The 20294-nt window shown below is 40.2% G+C and overlaps 2 protein-coding genes across 2 annotated transcripts in view; both read right to left on the bottom strand.

Moving 5' to 3' along the window:
• Positions 1-919: 919 nt before the first annotated feature.
• Positions 920-16023, bottom strand: CAVIN4 (caveolae associated protein 4). The gene is made up of 2 exons (XM_071455665.1): positions 15250-16023; positions 920-3021 (listed from the first exon to the last, which is right to left on the bottom strand). The coding sequence occupies exons 1-2, from the start codon at positions 15658-15660 to the stop codon at positions 2359-2361; spliced, it is 1074 nt and encodes a 357-aa protein (XP_071311766.1). The 5' UTR covers positions 15661-16023; the 3' UTR covers positions 920-2358.
• Positions 16024-16178: 155 nt separating this feature from the next.
• The window catches only part of TMEFF1 (transmembrane protein with EGF like and two follistatin like domains 1), a 113562-nt gene continuing 109446 nt past the window's right edge, over positions 16179-20294 (bottom strand). The window contains exons 9-10 of the mRNA XM_071455672.1: positions 19068-19226; positions 16179-17405 (exon numbers count right to left, since the gene is read on the bottom strand). Of these exons, the coding sequence (XP_071311773.1) occupies positions 17321-17405; positions 19068-19226 (244 nt within the window). The 3' untranslated portion in view covers positions 16179-17320. The remainder of the gene's footprint in view (positions 17406-19067; positions 19227-20294) is intronic.

The raw sequence follows: 20294 nt of genomic DNA, 5'->3' as shown, positions 1-20294 counted from the left end.
CTGAGGTTGCAAACCATAGTGCTTTCCCCCTCCTCTACCTTTATGAGGGGATATGGAGTAATTTAATTTTGATCTCTTGGTACATGTAAAAGTCAGGTCAGTAACAGTGATAGTAATTTAAAATAAAAAATGTGCATTGAAATACTTTGCACAACTGAAGAACTCACTACTTGCTATGAAACAAATCATGCTCTGACCAATTGAAGCTAAAAGTAAACATTAAAAAATAAATATTTGATAGACATTATATCTGGTGCTACATTGTATGCTTCATGGAAACTGCATCACTTCTTTTCTTTGTCAAGCAATATGAGAAAATTAAATGCTATATGAAGAAAATCTATAGGCAATGATGTTCCATCACATAGTGTTCTGCTGTATAAAAATGCAAAGAAATAGCTTATTTGAACATCAAAATTTTCATTTCAATAACTAAACCCTGTTTATCAGTTTAGAAAAATGTCAAATCTTGCAGAACAGAATGCAGACCATATGACTGAAGAACCAGAAAAATCATACAGTATTTCACTGAAGATAGCTAGAATTTTACACAGAACTGACGAACATAAAGTGACTTTGCTCCAAAAAGGCTTCTTATCACTAGTAAAGAACCCCAAACAAAACATTCAGTATATCCTACAAGCAAATGCTCTTTCCTTTTCAGTAGAGTGAAGATGAACAATTTACTATTGACAGAAATGTGTTCCTTTCCCTCTCTCCTTCTCTTGCTCTATCCTGCCCTTCCACTCAGTGGAGTTGCTGCTCCCAATCTGACAACATTAATTTGATTTGAAATGTCACTGATACAGTAAAACATTGACCTTCCCCAACCAGTGTTCCTTACTTACTATTGCTAAAGCTGTTTCACTTCAAGTGGGATGTACACCAATCTAAATGAAAGAACTGGCAGGCAGAATACTTGAAATCAAACTAATTATATTTGATAGAGTAACAATTAGCTGCAAGTCTTCAAACAATGTATATAGATAACCAAGTTATGCTCTTCTGTTAAAATGAACCCGAGATATTAAATACAATCATACAGCTTTTGGCAATATTGTACAAGTTTCACACAGATAGTAATGACTAACATTGCTTTAGATAAGTGCTTTGAAGGCAACTCCATTTAAGAATGAAGAGAGCAATACAGTCCTGCACCCGTGTCACTGTAGCAGTCATGTTTACAAACATATCTGATGTCAGGGCACTGGCTCCCGAGAGTTGCAAATAAACAGCATTCCATAGTCCAAAGGGTGTCTGTCTCATAATCCCTGAGGCTGTGACTGGTCAATAATGAGGATGATAGGAAAAAAAGAATTGGGTTATGGATTGGCCCTGTACATCTGTGACTTTGTAGAGTAGATTTTAATTGCAGTGAAGCTCAGAAAAAACACAGAGAGTGGAAAACAAAACAATTCCCTTGTCTGGTCAGTTATATTCATAAAACCTATAATCGTCTGTAAAGAATAATTTTCTAAAAAAATCTCAAGGAAACTGTAGTTATAATATTCTAATTTTTCTCTCAATTTATCCAGAACCTACACATTCATCTTATTCCACTTTTACTGCTTCATATAATTGCCTTTCTCACAATCTCCTCTTTCAAAAACATGAATATGATACCCCCTTCCTTTTTCCTTCTGCTATTCCATATTTAATGTGCCTTCTTTTTTACTCTTACTTCATAAATGCACAAAACACATTGCTTACTTACAATGAACCTTCCTATTCCAGAAGTCTGGAAATAACCTGTAGTCATTTCAGGAGTTTCTGTTTTCTACTAAGACAAACACAATTTACTCAAAACCCTATAATTCCTGCCATATTTTTTCATGCCATGGGTAAAGCAGGAATTTGCTCTTCCTGCTTTTTCTGTGAGGGTCCTTAAGTGATAATATTTGTACAGCTAAATGACATTTTCCATCGTTCTTCCTCTTGCTAAGATGAAGTAATAGCTTTGTTATTGTTTTCTGATTAGATGAGTTGGTATAACGTAATGGAAATAAATTTATACTGTTGTACATGAAACGATGAGAGTGAGTAGGCTGTAAAGTGACTGCTAAATCAGTCTTGGAAATGCAGCAGATTCCCATCTCCCTTTGACACTGTGAGTTCCACTGGGGCTAACGATGGCTATCGGCACACGCCAAGACAGAGGGGGAGCCCCTTCATTCAGTTTGCATGGCTTGACTTTTGTCAGGAAGACAACACTACAGACATCTATGTGGATGGCAGAACAACACCAACACGGGTTTGTGATATAACACAAATTCACACATTTTTCTAAAGCTGAGTGAGTACATACTGTGTTCTCTCTTGCTCAGTGAGGACAGTATGGGGTGTGTGCTCATTGACTCCTTATACTGATTGCTTTAAGTCTAGCAAAGGGACGTCATCATCACCTCCTCCTCCTCCTTCTTTTCTTTCCTGCTTAAGGACAACTTCTGGGATAGTCACCTCTATTCCAGTTGACTGGGAAGCACCTTTTGTTGCACTATTCTTGTCTTTCTTTACCTTAGTGATCACTTCTGTGTAAGAGATTTCTTCAGTGAAGGGCTCTGCTGCTGGGAGCTCAGAGGCGATGTGTACACTGGCTTCCTGGATCCCCTCCTGACCTTCAGCTCCTGTTCGCTCTTTACTTTTTTTATGGATCTTGAATGTCTCCTTCGTTGGAGCAGCCTGTGAAATGGTTTTCTTGATCCTTATCCCGGATTGTCTCAGTCTCTCTCCCGACTGCCTGATCCTCTCTCTCCTCTCAGGGGTTACTATCCTAGTTTGAAGCCTGTTTACCTTCTTGCCAAAATTTTGCCTTGTCTTCTGGATATTTTCCCTTGAAAATGCCTTTTTGATGTCATCAATGCGCCTCATGCCTGATTTCTTGAACTTGGTTGCTTTGCTTTCTTCGATATAATATTCTTCATCAGAAGACAGATCATCAGGGGGGAAGAAATCATCCTCTATAGTTTCACCTGCTGTCATCTCTTTGATAACAGAGAGAGATGAAGGACACTCGGTTTCCTCCTGTGAATTAAAGCAGAGAGTCATTTTCCAGCACGTGTGTTTCAAAAAGCTGGTGGTTCAAGGTTTTTTTTTTTTGGTTGGCTTGCAGTTAATTAGTACTAACTGAAATATAATACTGTAACAAAGTAAGGCAGGCTTGTACCATCATACCCAATCTATGCAGAACACAAATGGCAACAGAAATCTGTGCCAAGTTCTCTAAAGATATTATAGGCCTGATTAAAGATTTCTTTTCACTGGGGTTCTACCTGAAATTAATTAATGCAATGGTCCTATGAGTCCTGGCCTCTAATGGTTTTCAGACCAAACTTGTCTAGGTCTTTTGGTTTTTTTGCGCTTATCTGCTGCTTTGGATCGGACCTAGATCCATTATTCCTCACCAATAAAAGCAGACACTGTAGACAAAAAAGGCTCTTGGAATTGTGTCAGCTGTACACTATCCAAGCAAATATCTCAACGAGACAAGTAGCTTCAGTCTATTACTCTTACCAAGACAATTGTGCACTTTTTGACTGTTTGGAACTTAGCAAACACTGCCGTTGCTGCCCAGAAGGGAATGAACCCCAACATATTAACTTACATGGGCTGGCTGCACAAGGGGACAAATCAGTAAAGCAGGGAGATGTTATTTGGTAAACCCAGTAACACACAATTCATTCAGCACCTGCACCATCACTGAGGTGAACATGATTTGTTCCATCTGGAAATACATGATATTCCTGAGCAAGCACCTGTCACCTGTAGTGAATTTGGTGGCCTGTTTGAGCATGCAGAATCAGAATTATATATTTTATGACACATCTAATGTGTATCAGCAGCATGCTTGGAAATGGTGACTATCCTAGATATCTTAGCCCTAGGAATTCATGCAGCCTCTCCAAAGAAAAATTGCTAGAGGCTCAAAGCTCAAAAACATGGAAAACTTCCAAAACTGCCCACAGTAAACAAAAAATTTACCAAGAATGAGCTAGTAATTAAGCATATCTGAGAGAGAAAAAAAAAGGTAAAAAAGTTTATGGTAATGAAGGATTTATATGAACAGGGAGAATCTCCTAAGAAAGCTGTTTCCCTGGTCTGCATGGAAAGTACAAATTTGTGGCTCAGTGTCAGTGAGTTCTATCTAGAAGTGCAGTGCATGCAGAGCAGAAAAACTGTAACTTGTAGGAGGGGTCTGAGATAGACAATGCCACCCCCTTCTTCCCTACCAGCTTTTTACATGCACGTGCCTGTGCTCTTCTCCCAGGAGGAGCAGTCCCTTGGGGTGCAAACAGCTGTATGCACAACAGCTGTGTGACACTTGTCTAAGCTGTTTCTCATTAGTACTAAACACTTCAGCTGATTTCTGGGGCATGGCAGCATCAGGATTCTACCCTTAGTATTACCATCCTAATGTAGACAATAGGAGAGATATTGAAGCTGTGAACCCATGAATAGCAAGTAAGGCTAACTGAATATTTTGCTGTGAACTTCTTTCCGGCCAAAAAGATGTCTGTCATTTTTCACAGTGACTCATTAGTAGTGAGTCATGTTATTTTACATAAAATAACATACATTGAGCTATTTGACAGAGAAAGCCCACTTAAGAGCCTCTCATCATGCCTTGGCTTCAATAAAAACCCTCTACTAAAATAGTTGTTAATGCTTAGAAAAAATAGGGCCAAATTATGTTACATTGATTACAGCAGAATGTTGTTCAACTCATCTGTCAAAATCAGCAGGAACAAAACTACAATGCTTTCCTAATAATCTTCATTAACGTGCAAATTAACATTAATTATATAAAGACTTATACACATAAACATAATCTCTTTTTTCCTGAAAATGAACTAAAAACACAGCTGGATAGTAATTCCTTAAAATGTTTTTAAATTATACCCCAGTCCTTCAGCTGAAATGGTAACAAAACTACTTCCAGAATGAATATTCTGAAATTTCAGTATATACAGAGATGAATACAATATGGGGAGAGGAATATGCCTTTCATATGAAGATTACTTTTTAAAAAGAGGGACGGCAGAGACACTATTTTCTCTGCAATATTTGTCTTCCTTTGAAAGAATAATTTGTCTGTACTTTTTGTCAATTGCTAGATTTTTATTGTGTTTACTTTTAGTCTGTTAGCTACAGAAGAGAGCACTTTATCTTTCCTACTTATGTTAGAATTGAAAGTTATGAACAAGAACATGTGAGATGAAGATCTTGTAGATGAGACACAGAAACTAGAGCTGCATGCAGATCCTGAGAAACGTTTTCATTCTCCTACAGAGTCTCAGCATGAACTTTGGCAAATCTTTCATTTTCTTCTTTTCCTTGGTCTCTGCACACATCTTACAGAATCAAATGTAGCAAGGCAAAAGATTAGTGTGAGTTTCTATCTCCTCTCAAGATTTCTGGATGTTACCGAAGTGGAAAGTATTAGTGAGCCTGTCTAGCATGTTAGGAAGGTTTCAGATAAAAATTCAGTGATTTAGGCTCAGTAGGTGAGCTTTTTCATCTGCTTCATTTCTCTCTCTCCTGCTCCTAACTCATTTCTTCTTATCACTAGATATCCATGGAGCAGAGAGAAGAGAGAAGCTCATCCTTCCTAAGGCAGGAACAAGAAGCTTTAGTACCAAGTGGGAAACAGACAGAGTCAAAGCATATAGCTACCAGCTCCTTTAAAAGCTCACTAAAACCAAAAGACCAAACACCTACTGATTTCAGCAGCACAGAACAAAGTCCTAAATTGGGTGAGCTTTCTCCTTGTCTATAAAGCAAATGGGACTGGGAATAACAGGACTGGGCAGTCCAAACTTTGGGGAGGGAGAGGGGAGTTGAACCATTGATGCTGCTGCTTTCAAGCTTTTTGTTAAAAATCTGCTTAACCATTTTGCTAGGAAGAACTTATACCCACCACCACCACTCATGGGAGGTAAGGGAGGGTCTAAAATGAGGACAGGAGATTATTTCACAGTAAAATATTATACCAAGCAGTCAATTTTTTTTAACATGATTCCTTGAGGAAACAGGCATGAAGTCATAGGGGCTGTCTATTGATTAATACATAGGACATGTACTCTGCTTGCCTCATCTACTGAAAACCACAAAGACATGCACAGGCCAGAATCAGAAAACAAATCTTTGAAAGCTGAGCATTCCCTTTCCCTTTCATCATCCTCTGCACCTGCAGAGGGTGCTCACACTGGTCCTTGTGTGTTTGTTTGCCATAATTGCTCATTGGACATAATCTGCTGAAAAGTTATCCACCACTCAACAAACAGGAAACAGACTTAGACCATTCAAACAATATTTTTTCCTTCTCTTCCAAGAAAAAAGTTGGTAAATCTGTCATGAAAGTGTTTGATTTGAAAGTTGTCTTTGATTTGTACAAGAAGTGTAACACACATGCTCATAGTATGCATCTCCCACCTTCTCACCCTTACATGGCCCCTCCACTAACACAGAAACATTCAGGCATTTTCCACCAATTTGAGAACGGAGCTGGGTCCTGACACAAAGAAATAAGTGCTCTTCTGTGAAGCTGGCTGTGTTTTGAGTCATTCTGTCTGTCCCTCCCAAGCTGACATCTGTTTTGAGCAAGCATGCCGTGGCTCAGGTACCTTGCTTGTAGAGCTGAACATTGTCAGGGGACAAGTGGGCTGAGAAGAGGGGTTGTGTGTCATGAATGGGTGTAGGAGGAGGGAGGGGACAAATGAGTCAGATTAGATGGTGTGTTGAAACTGGAAATGTTTTGGAGAAATGTTTGTGTCTGCAAGGACATGAAGCCTGAAATGAGAAAGACTTAAGGTTTTGTGGTAGCGAAGAAGGGACTGAAAGCATTGATTAAATGGTGAGGGAAAATCCTGGAGACCTTTGCATTGTAGGTGCAGGGTATTTAGATCCACTGCTTAAGGAAAACTTTAACAGACAAAACTTAGAGGTATAACACCATAACGGAACAACTGCACAATTCAGGAGTGGCTGGTGAAGCCCCTAGCATGGCAAGTTTGCTAAGAAAGCATCTTAAACCTGAAGTTTGATTTTTCCAATTTTTTTTAGTATTTAACCTCTCAAATATGCCTAGCCAAAGAATTTTGAGTTCTTAAGGGCCAGGCTGAATACAAAGTAAACATATAAGTAACCCTCAGCTTTGATGAAGAAGGCCAGCACGGCATTGAAACAAAGTCAGACTTCATCACTGGCATTTTCACCCCCTGCTCTCACTTCAGTTTCATTCACAATTAGAAAATTTTCAAGGGGACATAGCCTGTGTCTTTCCAACCCTCCTTTTGCTCTTCAAACTTTCCATTAGCTGCCAAAATTCTGGCTGCTCAGCACCCATGGGGGGGAACAGTGACCATTTTGCAGGCACTGCAGGCATATTCTAACCACAAGGAAGGCATCAAAGCAGTAGCATTTTTTCCCATAGGCTATAGTAAAGCACTTATGAGGGAGGGCTAATGCACCTGCTCCTCAACCATGCAAAGGGAAACGTGCTGACTTTTCCACCGTGCTGAAACCTTAAAACCCTCATAGGTTTTTATGGTAAATAACCTTACATGTGGCAATGCCTCTAATCAACCCTATGAGACTCTCAAGGTGGCCATGCTCAGATAATTGAAGCACGCAGGGGAAGAGGCTGTTTCAGAATGTGCCTGCTTAATAACCCTGGCTGCACAGTCAGGCTCTCCTCTCCTCTGGGACAGAGAAAGGGGCAAATGGCAGAGCAAATTGTTTAGCAATGTCTCAGGTATTTTGCAGCCGTGGTGTCCTGGCAAAGATCAGGTTGGCTCTAGAAGCAGCCTTCACTTACGGCTGCCCTAGGGAGCCAAAGGGGGCTGCTGGAAGAATGTCATGCCTTCAGCAAGGACTGCCAGGCTGGGGAAAGAAAAAAAGGGTTGTTGAAAAGATTCCCTCACAAACTTGCTAGCTAAATTTCCACTCCTTGGGAGCACAGATGGGATCAATAATTAATAGCAGTAGTACTTTTATTTTCCTTAAGAATATGTGTGTTTTTCATTTAGAGTTCACTTGATTTGCTAAGCAAAGCAGCGACATAATGTCACTGTAAAACAATGCTTAGGCTTTTCTTAAGTACATGAACATTAAAAATCATAATTTCAGTAATAATTTTATGTCATTTGAAAAGAAAACAATAATGGAATATGAGGGCATTTTAATGAATGTAGCCAGTTCAAGAGCTTTACATCCCTTGTCCTTTTGTGGTTTTTTGTATATGCATTCAAAGCTTTGTATTTCAATACCCAGACTGGGCTTCCAAAATTGGCAGAGAGGAAAAAAGGTAATGCACTGTATTGCACGTAAATATTTGCAAGAAATGCTATAAACTGGTTTTGTGTTCTCTTTCTAAATGTCTTGAAAATGTAACTCTAAACAGCTTTAATAAAGGCAACAGTTATCAGCTCTCAACTATTACCTAATATCAATCAACACTTTAGCAGAAAAAAGCTTTTTAAAATTAAAAACCTCAGAAAATCAGACTAAATAAATAATTCATTTTTATATATCTAAAATAACATCTATGTATATATATTTAATTATGTATTGTATATATAAAATCAAGACTCAAAATGGTCTTAAAGAAACTGCTCACAGAATAAGTAGGGAGGAGAGACTGATGAAACTCCATGACTTGGAGTCATTGTGTTGCCCAGGGAAAAGGTCACAGCAAATGATCTTTTAGCCTTGGGGTGTATGACACGGAGAGTGCAGGTGATGATTAACACAAGCACAGATGGGACTGACTGGTGATCACCTGACAATTCTGAAGCAGAGCACGAAGCAGCAAAATGGTCAAAGGGAACCCAGAGCCTGCTCTGGCACTGCTGCTGTGTCTGTGACAACTGGTGATGCAAATGATGGGCAGCTTATGGGCAGGAAACTGCACTGCCACAAGGTGTTAAACAAATCTTAGAAATTTGCATGCTGGATGAATGATTTGTTTTTCAGACTGGTAGCCAAGGTAAATCATTAAAACACCTCCTTGAAATTGCGCTCTAAATCAACATGAAACTACTGATGAATAACCAATTACAAATCATTCAGTACTTTTACTCATATTCTAACAGTTAAAAGTGAAGCTTTATAAATCTCAAGTGATCCCCTTGTTTCTTCTGCAAATATTTCATTTCAGAATCTCTGACAGCAGGCCAGAAAACTGCTCAGATGAGAGACAAGCAGGATTATTTTAAAAGGCCACCTAAGAAATTTTATCATGTAAACACTTCAGCATATAAGACTTTATGGCTAAGTGCTGTTGCTGCATTTAGAATTATTTTTACAAATGGAAAACCAGTCTGGAACAGTCAACTCCCCTCATTTCTCTTTTATGAAGCCTAATACACATCCCTTTTATTTAAATTCTGACAGAAATTCATTAATTCAACCACCAGCATACAATGACTACAAAGGAACTCATCTCATTTTCCCATTATCACTGTCTGTGGTTTGCAGCAGTCAATGAGCAACCAGTTCCCAGTTACACCACATCAGTGGAGAAGCCCTTGGCTCCAGGCTACCACATGCTGCATAAAAAGGACAACTGCAGCTTCAGGGGAAAACAAAAGCTTCATACTTTCTCTGCTCTGCTATTGCTTTATGGAACTAGACCAGGGAATAGCTCTGCAGGTCAGTTTGCAGGCTTGCAATCAAACTGGTGAAATTCCTAATTTCCAAGTTTTCTGGAAGCCCCTTGCAAGTGAAGGGCAAAAAGCATCACAAGGTGTGATGGGACAGAAAAAAAATATTTGGTAATGTCTTGATTCATTCATTCATCACATGGTGACTGCTCCTACAAGTCAGCTAGACCACGGAAGAGTTCTCAAGTACAAGTGAGAACTCCATATTAACTCATTTCTGGACAACATTTTAACTATATGGGGAGAGCAGATACTTATAAAGTAGGAACTGGATCCAGAAGTAAATGTCTACAACAGTTTGGGAGAATCAGGTTCCTCACACTTCACTTACTTGAAAAGGAACATACGGGCCAAATGTACAAACACCTGTGTTACTGATGTCAAATTAATGCCTGGCAACATGAGTCCTGTCCCAGATCCTAAACTTCCTGTTTGTGACTTCACATATGCCTCATCTCCGTTCCTGTGCTGTTTTGATCAACTTTTTTCCTGTACTAAGGGGCTAATTACAAGGTTGGTTATCTTCAGTAGTGTTGAAACTATGAATCCCAGCTGCATGTCCCCAGTCAAGTCCATTCCCAAATCTGTGCCTCAGGAATGAAGGGTGTTGCTGAACAGCTGGATTTGATGATCTCAAGAGGAATTTTCCAACCTAAGTGATTCTATGATTCCATTCTCAGATACACATGTGCCCACAGCAGCCAGCCACAGCTCCTGGTGACAATTCTGAGCAGCCTCCAGGGAGAAGAGACATGGCACAGGAGGCTCATGTTGTAACTGCACTCCTCTGCTGACTTGCAGGGCAGCCCCAAGGGAAGGGGGTTCTCAGCCCCAAGGGAAGCCCTGAACAGCTGCACCCAGTGCAAGTGTAAACCAAGATCAGCTGTTTCCACCACTCAGTGCCAATAGGTGGAGAAAAATCAATGGCAGCTCTGCAAAGAGGACAGCCTGTCCCCTTGTGAGGATCAACCCAAGGAACAGCTCTGGGGGCACCAGATCCAAGGTGTTGAGTCCAGCTTGTATGGACAAAGTCCTGTGACATATGCAAACCGTTTCATTTTAGGAACACAGAAGCAGCCCAACATCTGTTTTTTTAATATTTTTTTAAACTTTTTCTTTCTCCTCATTGCCTGAAAACATGTCACTAGAAACACAGTTTTTCTTTAGCTGGTTGATAGCTTCTCCATTGGTGGCTGCTGCACAGCACGGGGCCAGCCCTGCACTTTGAACTGGAGCACTGGGCTCAACAATGCAAACAAAGGGCTCTCATGACACTCTCTGGCACAATAATTGGGTTTATTTTCTTCTCTGTTTTCTCAGCAAAGGCAATTACCTATCCCAGCTGTAAAAATATTTATAAGGTTTCTGCCACAAGACTCCAACAAAGGCCCTGTGTCGCTGGGCTGCTGAGGCCAGTGTTCTGCTGTCAGAGGTAGTCAGTCAATTCACACTATTTTTTTCCCCATTAAGTTTTCAGGCTGCACTTTAATAACAATTTGGGTTTCCTGTCTTCCCATGAGTTCTAGAGGGCAGTTTTGTATAGACCCTGTTGACTTCAGGATTGAAGACATCTATTTATGCTTTCAGATCAGAACTAAAAGTACAGGAATTAGCACCATGTACACTAAAATTAACATTATTCCAGCTGTAAAAGTAATTTAGTTTCTTGTCTATATTTCTTTCTATGGACTGAGAGCTTCTAATTTTCAACACATTTTTTTAGTGTCACACCTTTTCTGTATCAAGATTTTCAAGGAAGATATTACACAGTTAACAAAGACAAGAGTCACACCTTCAGAAACCCATTGCAAGCTTCACTTCGCATTTCAACACAATGCACTGCCACCTGTTGTTTTTTCCAGATTATCTAGGTAAGGTATGAGGTAAGATACCAGGTACATAAATATGAGAAAGGATAAGACCTCCTATGTTTCTGCAAAACAGAAAAATGATCAAATATGAGCCACCTAGCACAGTCTGCTCTGGGTGAGCGATTTAACTCCATTCTACTAAGGATTTTGTTCTGCAGGGCCATTTTTGAGACTGCCCCTCTTATGCCCAAATGGTACCAAATTAATGGCAATCTCCTGAACTCCTGACAGCCTGATTTCTACTGCCACTTCAGATGAAGGTGCTTCCACCTCAGGTTTCCAGATGATTATCCCCATCTTGATCTCACCATTCTTACTGTCCTAGTCATTATAGCCACAGAATGTCAGTGGGCAAGACACAACACATACATTTTAACTTATTTATTATTTATGCATAGTATTAGAGGCATACACAAGACTGCTTCTGTGAACTTCTCCCAGTGTGTGCAGTGGAGCAACCACAGGGCAAACAAATCAGCTGTGACCCTACTGTGTAGGTCAGTCAAGCCATAATCTTGGTTTATGACACCTCCACTAATTTTAAATGTCAGACAGCAGTGAGTAAAACAAATGCATGTGTCCCTTCATAGGAAGCAGGTACTCATTTATGGTGCTTATGTGAAGTAATAACAGACAGAAAGCCCAGTAACAGTAACATGGATTTTCTGGTGCCTGTATAGTTCCATTTAAATAGGGACTTGCAGGACATGCAGAAAAGCAAATGAAACAAGTTCATTCAGGGTAAAAAAAAAAAAAAAAATCCCCTTTAATTTCTGAATAATTTAGTCAGAATGATTTAAACTGTTAAATGCTCTTTGACTTCAGAGAAATGATAGCTCTTACAGCTGGTTATTCAGACTAACTTGAACAGAAATGAGCAGTGACCTCTACAACCTACAACATCCTTTTTATTCCCTACTATAGTCTCAGGGCACATAGCACTCCAGGGTCAAAGACTTCACTAGAAAGTCTGAAGTAACCTGGCATTTTTAATCATGCAGTCAGCCTAGGAAGGAGAGCTGCCTGCTACCAAATCTTTTCCTCAACCACATGGCCTTCTAAAAATGAATGCTCTCAATTCCCTAATCGTTCTGCTCAAGGATGATCACTTTGTCTTTTTTTAACGTGAGGAAATCGCCAACTCCTTTCATCATTGCTGAGATCTCTTGGGGCAATCTCCTTCAGCCAATGATCCTTTTCAACCTGCCTACTCCCTCCATCAATGATAAGATCAAAGCTACCCACTTGAAAGGAAATCTTTAGCATTTAATTCGTGTCTCCTTTTTCCTCATATGCTGATGTCCTGGCAAAAGTTAAAACTAAAACCCACATGTGCTTGCCTGTGTAAAGATTCCATGCCAGCAACACACGGGTCATTGGCCCCATCACAATGTTCCAAATAGTTCATCAGAAAAAAAAACACCTCTCTGCAGAAGAGGTGTCAGTCACAGGCCCAGAGTAAACAACTTGGTTACAGCCATTGGTAACGTATAGGACAGGGAGCACACTGGTTCTGGAGCTATTAGCAGACTCCCACTTATCCTAGCCAAGCTCCAGTCATTCAGGTCTTGGCCCTGCAGCAGTGTGCCTGCCCTGGTGCAAATAAGCAGCGTGAAAATCACTGCACCTGTGTGAAAGAGACCTTTGTTAGTGTACCTGTGCCTTGAAGGCACAGTGCACTCTTGCCTACCTAGACTGTTCCAGGTTTTGGGCAGTGGTGCAGTTATCCCTCTCCAGAAAAGTGTTAAATGGCAGATCCTAGAGGCATCCACATATCTGCCTCTCCTCCATGAAAGTGGGAAAAGGCTCTTCAATCTACCTTACAAAAGGGATGGAAGTTAAGGAGAGAGTCACTCATATTCTCACTGACAGTACTAAACCACTCTAGGAAGAGGAAACCAGAAAGACAGGAAAAAATGCTGTTTCCCTTCCTGAAAAGTACCACCTAAGGATTAAACATACAGAACAGGGTACAGATCATTCTTGTCCAGCAAAACCTGCGGAGAGACCATAAACTCCTACTGAAGGTGATTCTTAGGGAAAGTAGACACTGGGAGAGACACCTTTTGAATGAAATATCTGAAAATACCAACAGCTGTTCTTTACACCTCTGTGTAAATCCATTTTGACCAAATTTTACTATATTTTTAAATAAACAACAGCTCTTGCCTTGCTAGCAGAAGAATTTACATCATGTAATGAATACTGTTTTAATAAAAAATATTTTCAAAGCATTGATTCTGCTGCAGTCATTATAGTAAAGGCCCATCAATGAAATGGCATTATGTCATTAACCAGGGGAGTCACAGAGATTTATCACCTTTAGCTAGGAAATTATTGGCAAGCAAAATGTGAAAGTGACTGTTTTCTATTCCGCGATGATGATGCAGCTTGCAAAAATGGTAATAATAGGACAGATTTGGCCTGTACTTTCTCCTGAACAACCATAGTTAGTCATTCAGTCAGAAAATCTGGGAGGCACAATTTGGCTGTATATGGTACTAACAAAACATTAAAGAGGTAATATTCCCTACCTTCAGCCTTTTCTATTTTTTCAGCTATTTTTTCCCAGTAGTGGAAAATGAACTATTTTAAGAAAGCTAGGTTATGAAGAATTTGTCAGCTGTTCACCGTGGTGAATAAACTCAGTGAAACACATGGCTCCATTCATTGCAAATGATGTCATTTATGTACAAACAGATGCAAGATCAGAGTGTAAAACTGAGTGATGGGGGTGCATTGTATTACTCATGAGGGGTGGTATTTTCAAGAATGCCAAATGAGGAATACAACTCATTTGAAAGTCGCTTTAGCGACTTGCTGGTAAAAAAGGAGCAGCTATGCTTCTGGCAAAATATCAAACACTCCTACTTTCTACTGACCTGAGAAGCTGGGAGATTCCAGCAAAGACAGGATCAGACCAAATGTGTTTCACAGCACTCATTGACAAGACCCCAGAACTGTCTGCACTGTTTGTACAGATGCAAGTGAGACCATGCTGTTTCATGAAACTTCTCTTCAAATACAATTATTTTAATGTACAATGAACATCCTAGAATAAGGTCAGTGAAAGAAACTATATGTTTTCCTTGCCCTGTGATTGAAAGAACAGTGCTATGTTAAACTATTTCCAATGTAGACTATGCAAGGGTGTATTTGTTGTCATGAAGGGTTTGTGGATCTGAGCCTTAGTTTGTACATATACTGCTATAGACTGAGACAATGAGAAAAGTCCCAATTTGTCAGCAGTATGAAGGCCTGGGCAATGCTGCAAGTTAAACAAGCCATGTTTTGAAATTAGTGTTAGAAGAAAATCTGCATTTCAGGGAGCCTGAAAACACTTTTGCTATTCGCACTTCTACCTAATACGGTGAAAAAAATAACAGAGATGAATGTCAGGCATGGTTTGTATGACAAGATTTACAGGGCCTGCCTCATATTACCCTTTGGAGAGGCAGCAAATAGTCCTTGCTGATCTGCAGTTAATCTTTCACGACTGGCTCAGAAACCTACCCACACTAATAATAGACCCTGTGTGCTGCTGCCAGTAGGTTCATGCTGAAAGGCATTGGGGAGCACAGATCAGTGTTAAAGAAAGCATAAAATAACTCCTATGTTGGACAGACCGCACCTTTTGCTTCATTAACCAGCACCTCCCAGAAGCACCAAAGAGGAGGTGGGAAAGACACAGTACCACAAGAAATGAAGTTCATGGTTACCTGATAGATCACGACCCGGAATTTGTTTTTTCTCAGCATCTCCTCCTGTTTTGCTGCCACCTTCCGCACGCTGGTGCTCTGCCTCTCCACGCGCGCCCGCACCTCCTTCATGGTGGAGCTGACTTTGCGGGTTTTCTGCAGTAACTTGTTCACCGTGAAGCCTGTATTGCCATGAGCCTGGGCAAGCTTTAACATGTCGATCTGGATGGTCTTGATGGCATTTTCCATCTCCCTGTGCTTCTCCTCTATCCTCTTCTGGCTCGCTTGCACGCTGTCAACAATGTTGGCTACCTTGTCCAGGACTGTCACAATCGTGTAAGCCGCATCTTGCTCTTCCTCCTCCTCGATGACACTGGAGAGACGATTTTGGTGCGTTTTGTCAGCCTCCGAGGGGATTTCGCGGCGATCCATTCCGCCTGCCTTCAGCCAGGTTGGAGGGAGGCGAAGTTTCGGCGATCCTGCCAGAACGATTCTGGCGCTGTTGCAGGGAGCCAGGGCGACAGCTGGCTCCGGCGATGCTCAAAGTAGGGCGTGAAACGCCGCTCCTGGAGCTTGGTCAAATACTTCTGACTACAAAATATCCACACATGATTGCTCAGATACTTTCAGCAACATGAAACCCCTAAAATTAGGAAGCAATATCTGGAAAGGAACATACGTTTAAAGGGTCACGCTTCTGTACTGATGAAGTTATTAGTGTTAATCCAGGAAAGTTAAGTAACTTGCTAATTAAGCAGGAAAGCAAACTTGCATATTTTTAAAGATCTACTTTTGTTTTCATGTTACTGGAGTGCTTTCCTCTGAGGGAATTCAAAAAGCGGTCAGGAAAATTCGCACGGCTGTTTCTTTTCCAGCAAAACAACTTCAGGTCTTCAGCTTGCTGCAATTACCCCATGGGGTAGCAAATAAACACACTAAACCAGAGGCAATATAGTGAAAACGTTGTATTGTGACATGCTTTTCCAGTTCAAAATGTTGAAAGCATTTTTTTTTTTATTGAACAAATTATTAAATCCTACATGCAAAATTCTGAAAGCCTACACTACATGTTAAAACAGCTGAACACATCCTATTCACACTTTATCTTGGGATCTTTCAAACGACAACTAACAGTCTATTAATATAACTATGACCAGCAGACTAATTTGGATGGACTTCTTTAGCTCTTGAAAATACTCTATACAAGAGCACTAGTAATTCATTCACTTTTATTTTTTTTTTATTTTGATCACAAACACTATACAATCTGTATTGTAGGTGTTAAAACATGTATTTTCTTTAGAAAAGTTTAAGAAGTATTAAAACAGTTTTAACAGTGATAAAGTAGGCTTTATTCCAATTATTTGTGTTCAATTATTCAACACCAATTTTTAGAATACCTAAATCTACTAAGACCTACTTCTTTTGGACCTGTGCCATCAGTTCTACCAGGTAACTTCCCAAATTATGAAATTTATAATTTTCGTCTTTAAAAATAAATTGTTGGAATTATTTCTGAAGATGGCAGTGCTTAGACCCAGCCCACACATTTTATAAATATGTTACAACTACACACAGCACACAGCTTCACAGTTCATGCGATAGGCAGTGTCTAAAAAATCAGTTACTAACTTCCAAAAACATTTAAATATCTACGGTATTTAAACACAGTGTTTTCTAGTTCCTCATAAGAAAAGTAAGCTGTAAACATTTTTACCTTTAGTTCATGCCTTGTTTTTTAGGTAATGTGGTCTTATTTTGTTGGTTTGTTGGGGTTTTTTTTAAGTCTACAACCATTGTTGGAATAAATCTGTGTTCCCAAAAATATTACATTCCATGGATAAAGCACAAGTCTATTATATAACCATGTGATACAGATACAGAAAATGAACTACTGTATTCAAAAACATAAAAGTAAAGATACTAAAGCAGTCCATAGCTGTTAGAGCTGATGCTTTCAGAATACAGACCAACATTGTGACACTAAAAATGTTCAAAAATAAGGCCTCTGAAATAAATATTTCCATTCTTTAAAAAAAGATATAATAAAAATGTACATCACATGGTCAATGTAGGTATAAAAAGCACTAAGTTAAACCATTCTGGATGATGTATCTGAAGTAAAATGGCCTAGGTTTTGCTTCTGCCGACGTCCTCTATTATTTTTGGGGCATTTTCTGTTAAAAAAAAGAAGAGACAAATAGGAAAAGAGGGCTGATTTTATATACGCCACCTATAATTATGCCGAACAATCATGCATTGACTCAATTTTTTGTACTGAACAATAGCAAGGAGTCTATGATCTGTGCTGACAAGTGGGACACTCCCACTCTTAGGTACTGGACTCTGACCTGGGAATGTCTGAGATCATGCAGAAGGGAGCCCTGCTTGACCTTGAGACTGAAAGCAGCAAGGTGCTGCATCCTTCAGCCTTGATCCAGCAAACACGTTCCACAGGGAATGATTGCATTAGCTTTACTTGATACATATTTCATATTTAAAACCCAGTGGATGGTGAGACTGGATCAATCAGCCTTTTGAAGTGCTGGACCTCCAGGTGCCTTGCTGCTCGCTGCAGCCCCTGAGACAGAGCCCACCCAGGTCTCTCAGTGGTGTGACTCTGGCAGTCCCTTTCTTGGGGCCAGACACAGAACTAAAAGGATTCACAAAAGCCAGCAATCCTGCATGGAATGGCAATTAGCCAAGGCAATGAACAATGGAGCACTCCTGTTGGGATGCAGCAAGATGTGAGGGACTGAGAGCTGGGCAATGGTCATACAGAGGCTGAAAGAGGAGCTGACCCATAGCCTTCCACACCACTGCTTTGGCCAGCAGGCTGTTCAGTGAAAAAAGGAATGACATCAATTGCATGAGCCAAGTAACTCTTTTAGATGTGCAGGTGGTGTTTTACACATGTGCTAATGTCTGTTATGTTGAACTTTACAAGGGATACAGGGAAAAAGGCCTGTATTGTTAATTCACTGTGTCTCTCTATATCACTGAGTTTTGGAAGCCTTAAACTAATGCAGTAGCAGAAAGTTTTATAGCCCAATGTAAGTGGAGCTGAAAAAGCGAAGGAGAACTTGAGGAGGAAAAGTCAAACTGTGGCACGGATGCCCAAGTGTAAGACTTAGGTACTTCATGCACCTATAAGGTAAAAAAGTCATCCTTTATCTATCTCAGAGACCTCAGTGTTTGTTTGGTTCAAGTCCTAGACCTGAATGCCTTGTCATCTAAAAGAACCCATGGCTCCCATTTGAGCTTTTACACAGTGTGAGAATTTGAGACAACTTCTAGATGTCTCAAAATGTGCTTGTGTGTCTTTAAGTTTCACAAAACAGGTTCTCACCGTGACTGTCTAATACTGGGACTAAGTTGCACACTAATTTTCAGAAAGTGTATATGGTGTAAGGGGTACTTCTTTCTCTGTGTAACACCATTTAGAGTGGTACCACAGGGAACAGCACCTTGTCAGCCTCTCTGTTTCACTGGGTGGCAGCTGGGGATCATAGGTTCCATAAAATTTCAGCAATTAGGCCAGTGAAGACCTAACAAAGTAGCTTAACTCTTGGATTCATTTTAAGGCTGAACTGTTCTGCTGTGTGTTTGGTCTGGAGATTCAGAGTGGTTACTGGTGGTTTCTGAATTCAAACAAATTTGTCTTTAGTAACCAAAGAAACAAAGGGGCAGATAGGATGTTACATAATCATCCTGCTTCAGTCATCAGGTAGTTTTTAAGCACGTATTAAGCAAATAAAATGTTGGACATCATATAATTAAATACAGAAAAAGTATATCCATACAATGTGTAATTTTTCACTGTTTTTGTCTTTACCTACCTGGTTATGCACATGACAATTGCAACTATAATGGCAATCTGTACAGCTCCAATTATTGCTGCAATAAGGACATGCGTAAGCTTTTGTCTACTTGGGACAACATAAAGAATACTAAAGTCTGTCTTTTCACAGTGCTGTCCAGTATATCCTGATTCACACCTGAAAAAGAAAAGGAATATTTCATGGAATCTGTAATTTGACAGCACCCCAGTGATTTGCAGATGAAATGAGAAATCCAAGGTGACTCCAGCTGAGAAAGAGCTGATGAGAGGTGCATGTGTGCTAATGCTTGGGTAAGGGAATGGTTTGGATCTGTGTGGCAAGAGAAGAGACAGAGCAAGTAGATATGATCTGCTTTTTCTGGATAAGGTTACTAGTGGCCCTTTTTGAAAACACACCAGCATGGGGAAGACCCCGATTTGTCAAAAGAAATATGTGGGTCATTATTATATTGGTACAATATTTAGGAAGAGTGTAGCAACTGGGTGGAACAAGTAGACACTTGAAAGACAAGTAGACAAGCTAAATTAAATGCAAGAATCATGCTCACAAAATAGAGCGAGAGCACAGCTCATTCAGCTCCATTGTCAATATGGGACAGAAGTGACAAAGAGGAAGGGGAACCTTGAAATATGGATTGAAAATCCACCTTGAAAAAAGAAGACCCCTTTTCAAGCTGCAACCTAGAGAAGTGGAATCTTGAAAAAAGAAGAAAAAAGAAGATCCCTTTTCAAGCTGTGACCTAGAGAAGTGGAATCTTGCAAAATCTACTGGACAAGACCAGCACCAAACCCCCTCCTGCCTTGTGGCTGAGCCAGAATTTGATGGAGGTCAGCTTAGAAAACTCAATGGCTCACAACTGTTCCAGTGAGAGTTCAAGGAAGAATCCAAAGTAATTTGCATGAGGTGGGGAAGAAATAGCTGGAAGCAGAAGAGAATCAGCTCTTTAAGTGTTAACTTGCCTGAGCAAAGCAGCAGTTAGCTCAATGAGAAGCTCAACAGAGGCTGTTCCTGAGCAGTGACGTGTTCCGGCAATGCAAGATGCACCAGTGCAAACACACTCTGAAACAATCCATGTCTCAAGGCAAAAGAGGCTCAGGCACAAGAAAAGGCAAGAGCCACCCAAAACACTGAGATGAACACTCTGCAGAGTCAAAGGCCACTACTTAGAACCCTGGGCAAGTTCCTAGTACAGCTGTCCTTTAGAACTGACTGACATGAATGCAT

The sequence above is a fragment of the Agelaius tricolor genome, unplaced genomic scaffold (assembly GCF_023055355.1).
Source record: "Agelaius tricolor isolate 1412-34295 unplaced genomic scaffold, bAgeTri1.0.p SCAF_2, whole genome shotgun sequence".
NCBI classification, from domain to species: domain Eukaryota; kingdom Metazoa; phylum Chordata; class Aves; order Passeriformes; family Icteridae; genus Agelaius; species Agelaius tricolor.
The sequence above is the reverse complement of the archived record's forward strand: the minus strand, read 5'-3'. Positions and strand labels throughout refer to the sequence as shown.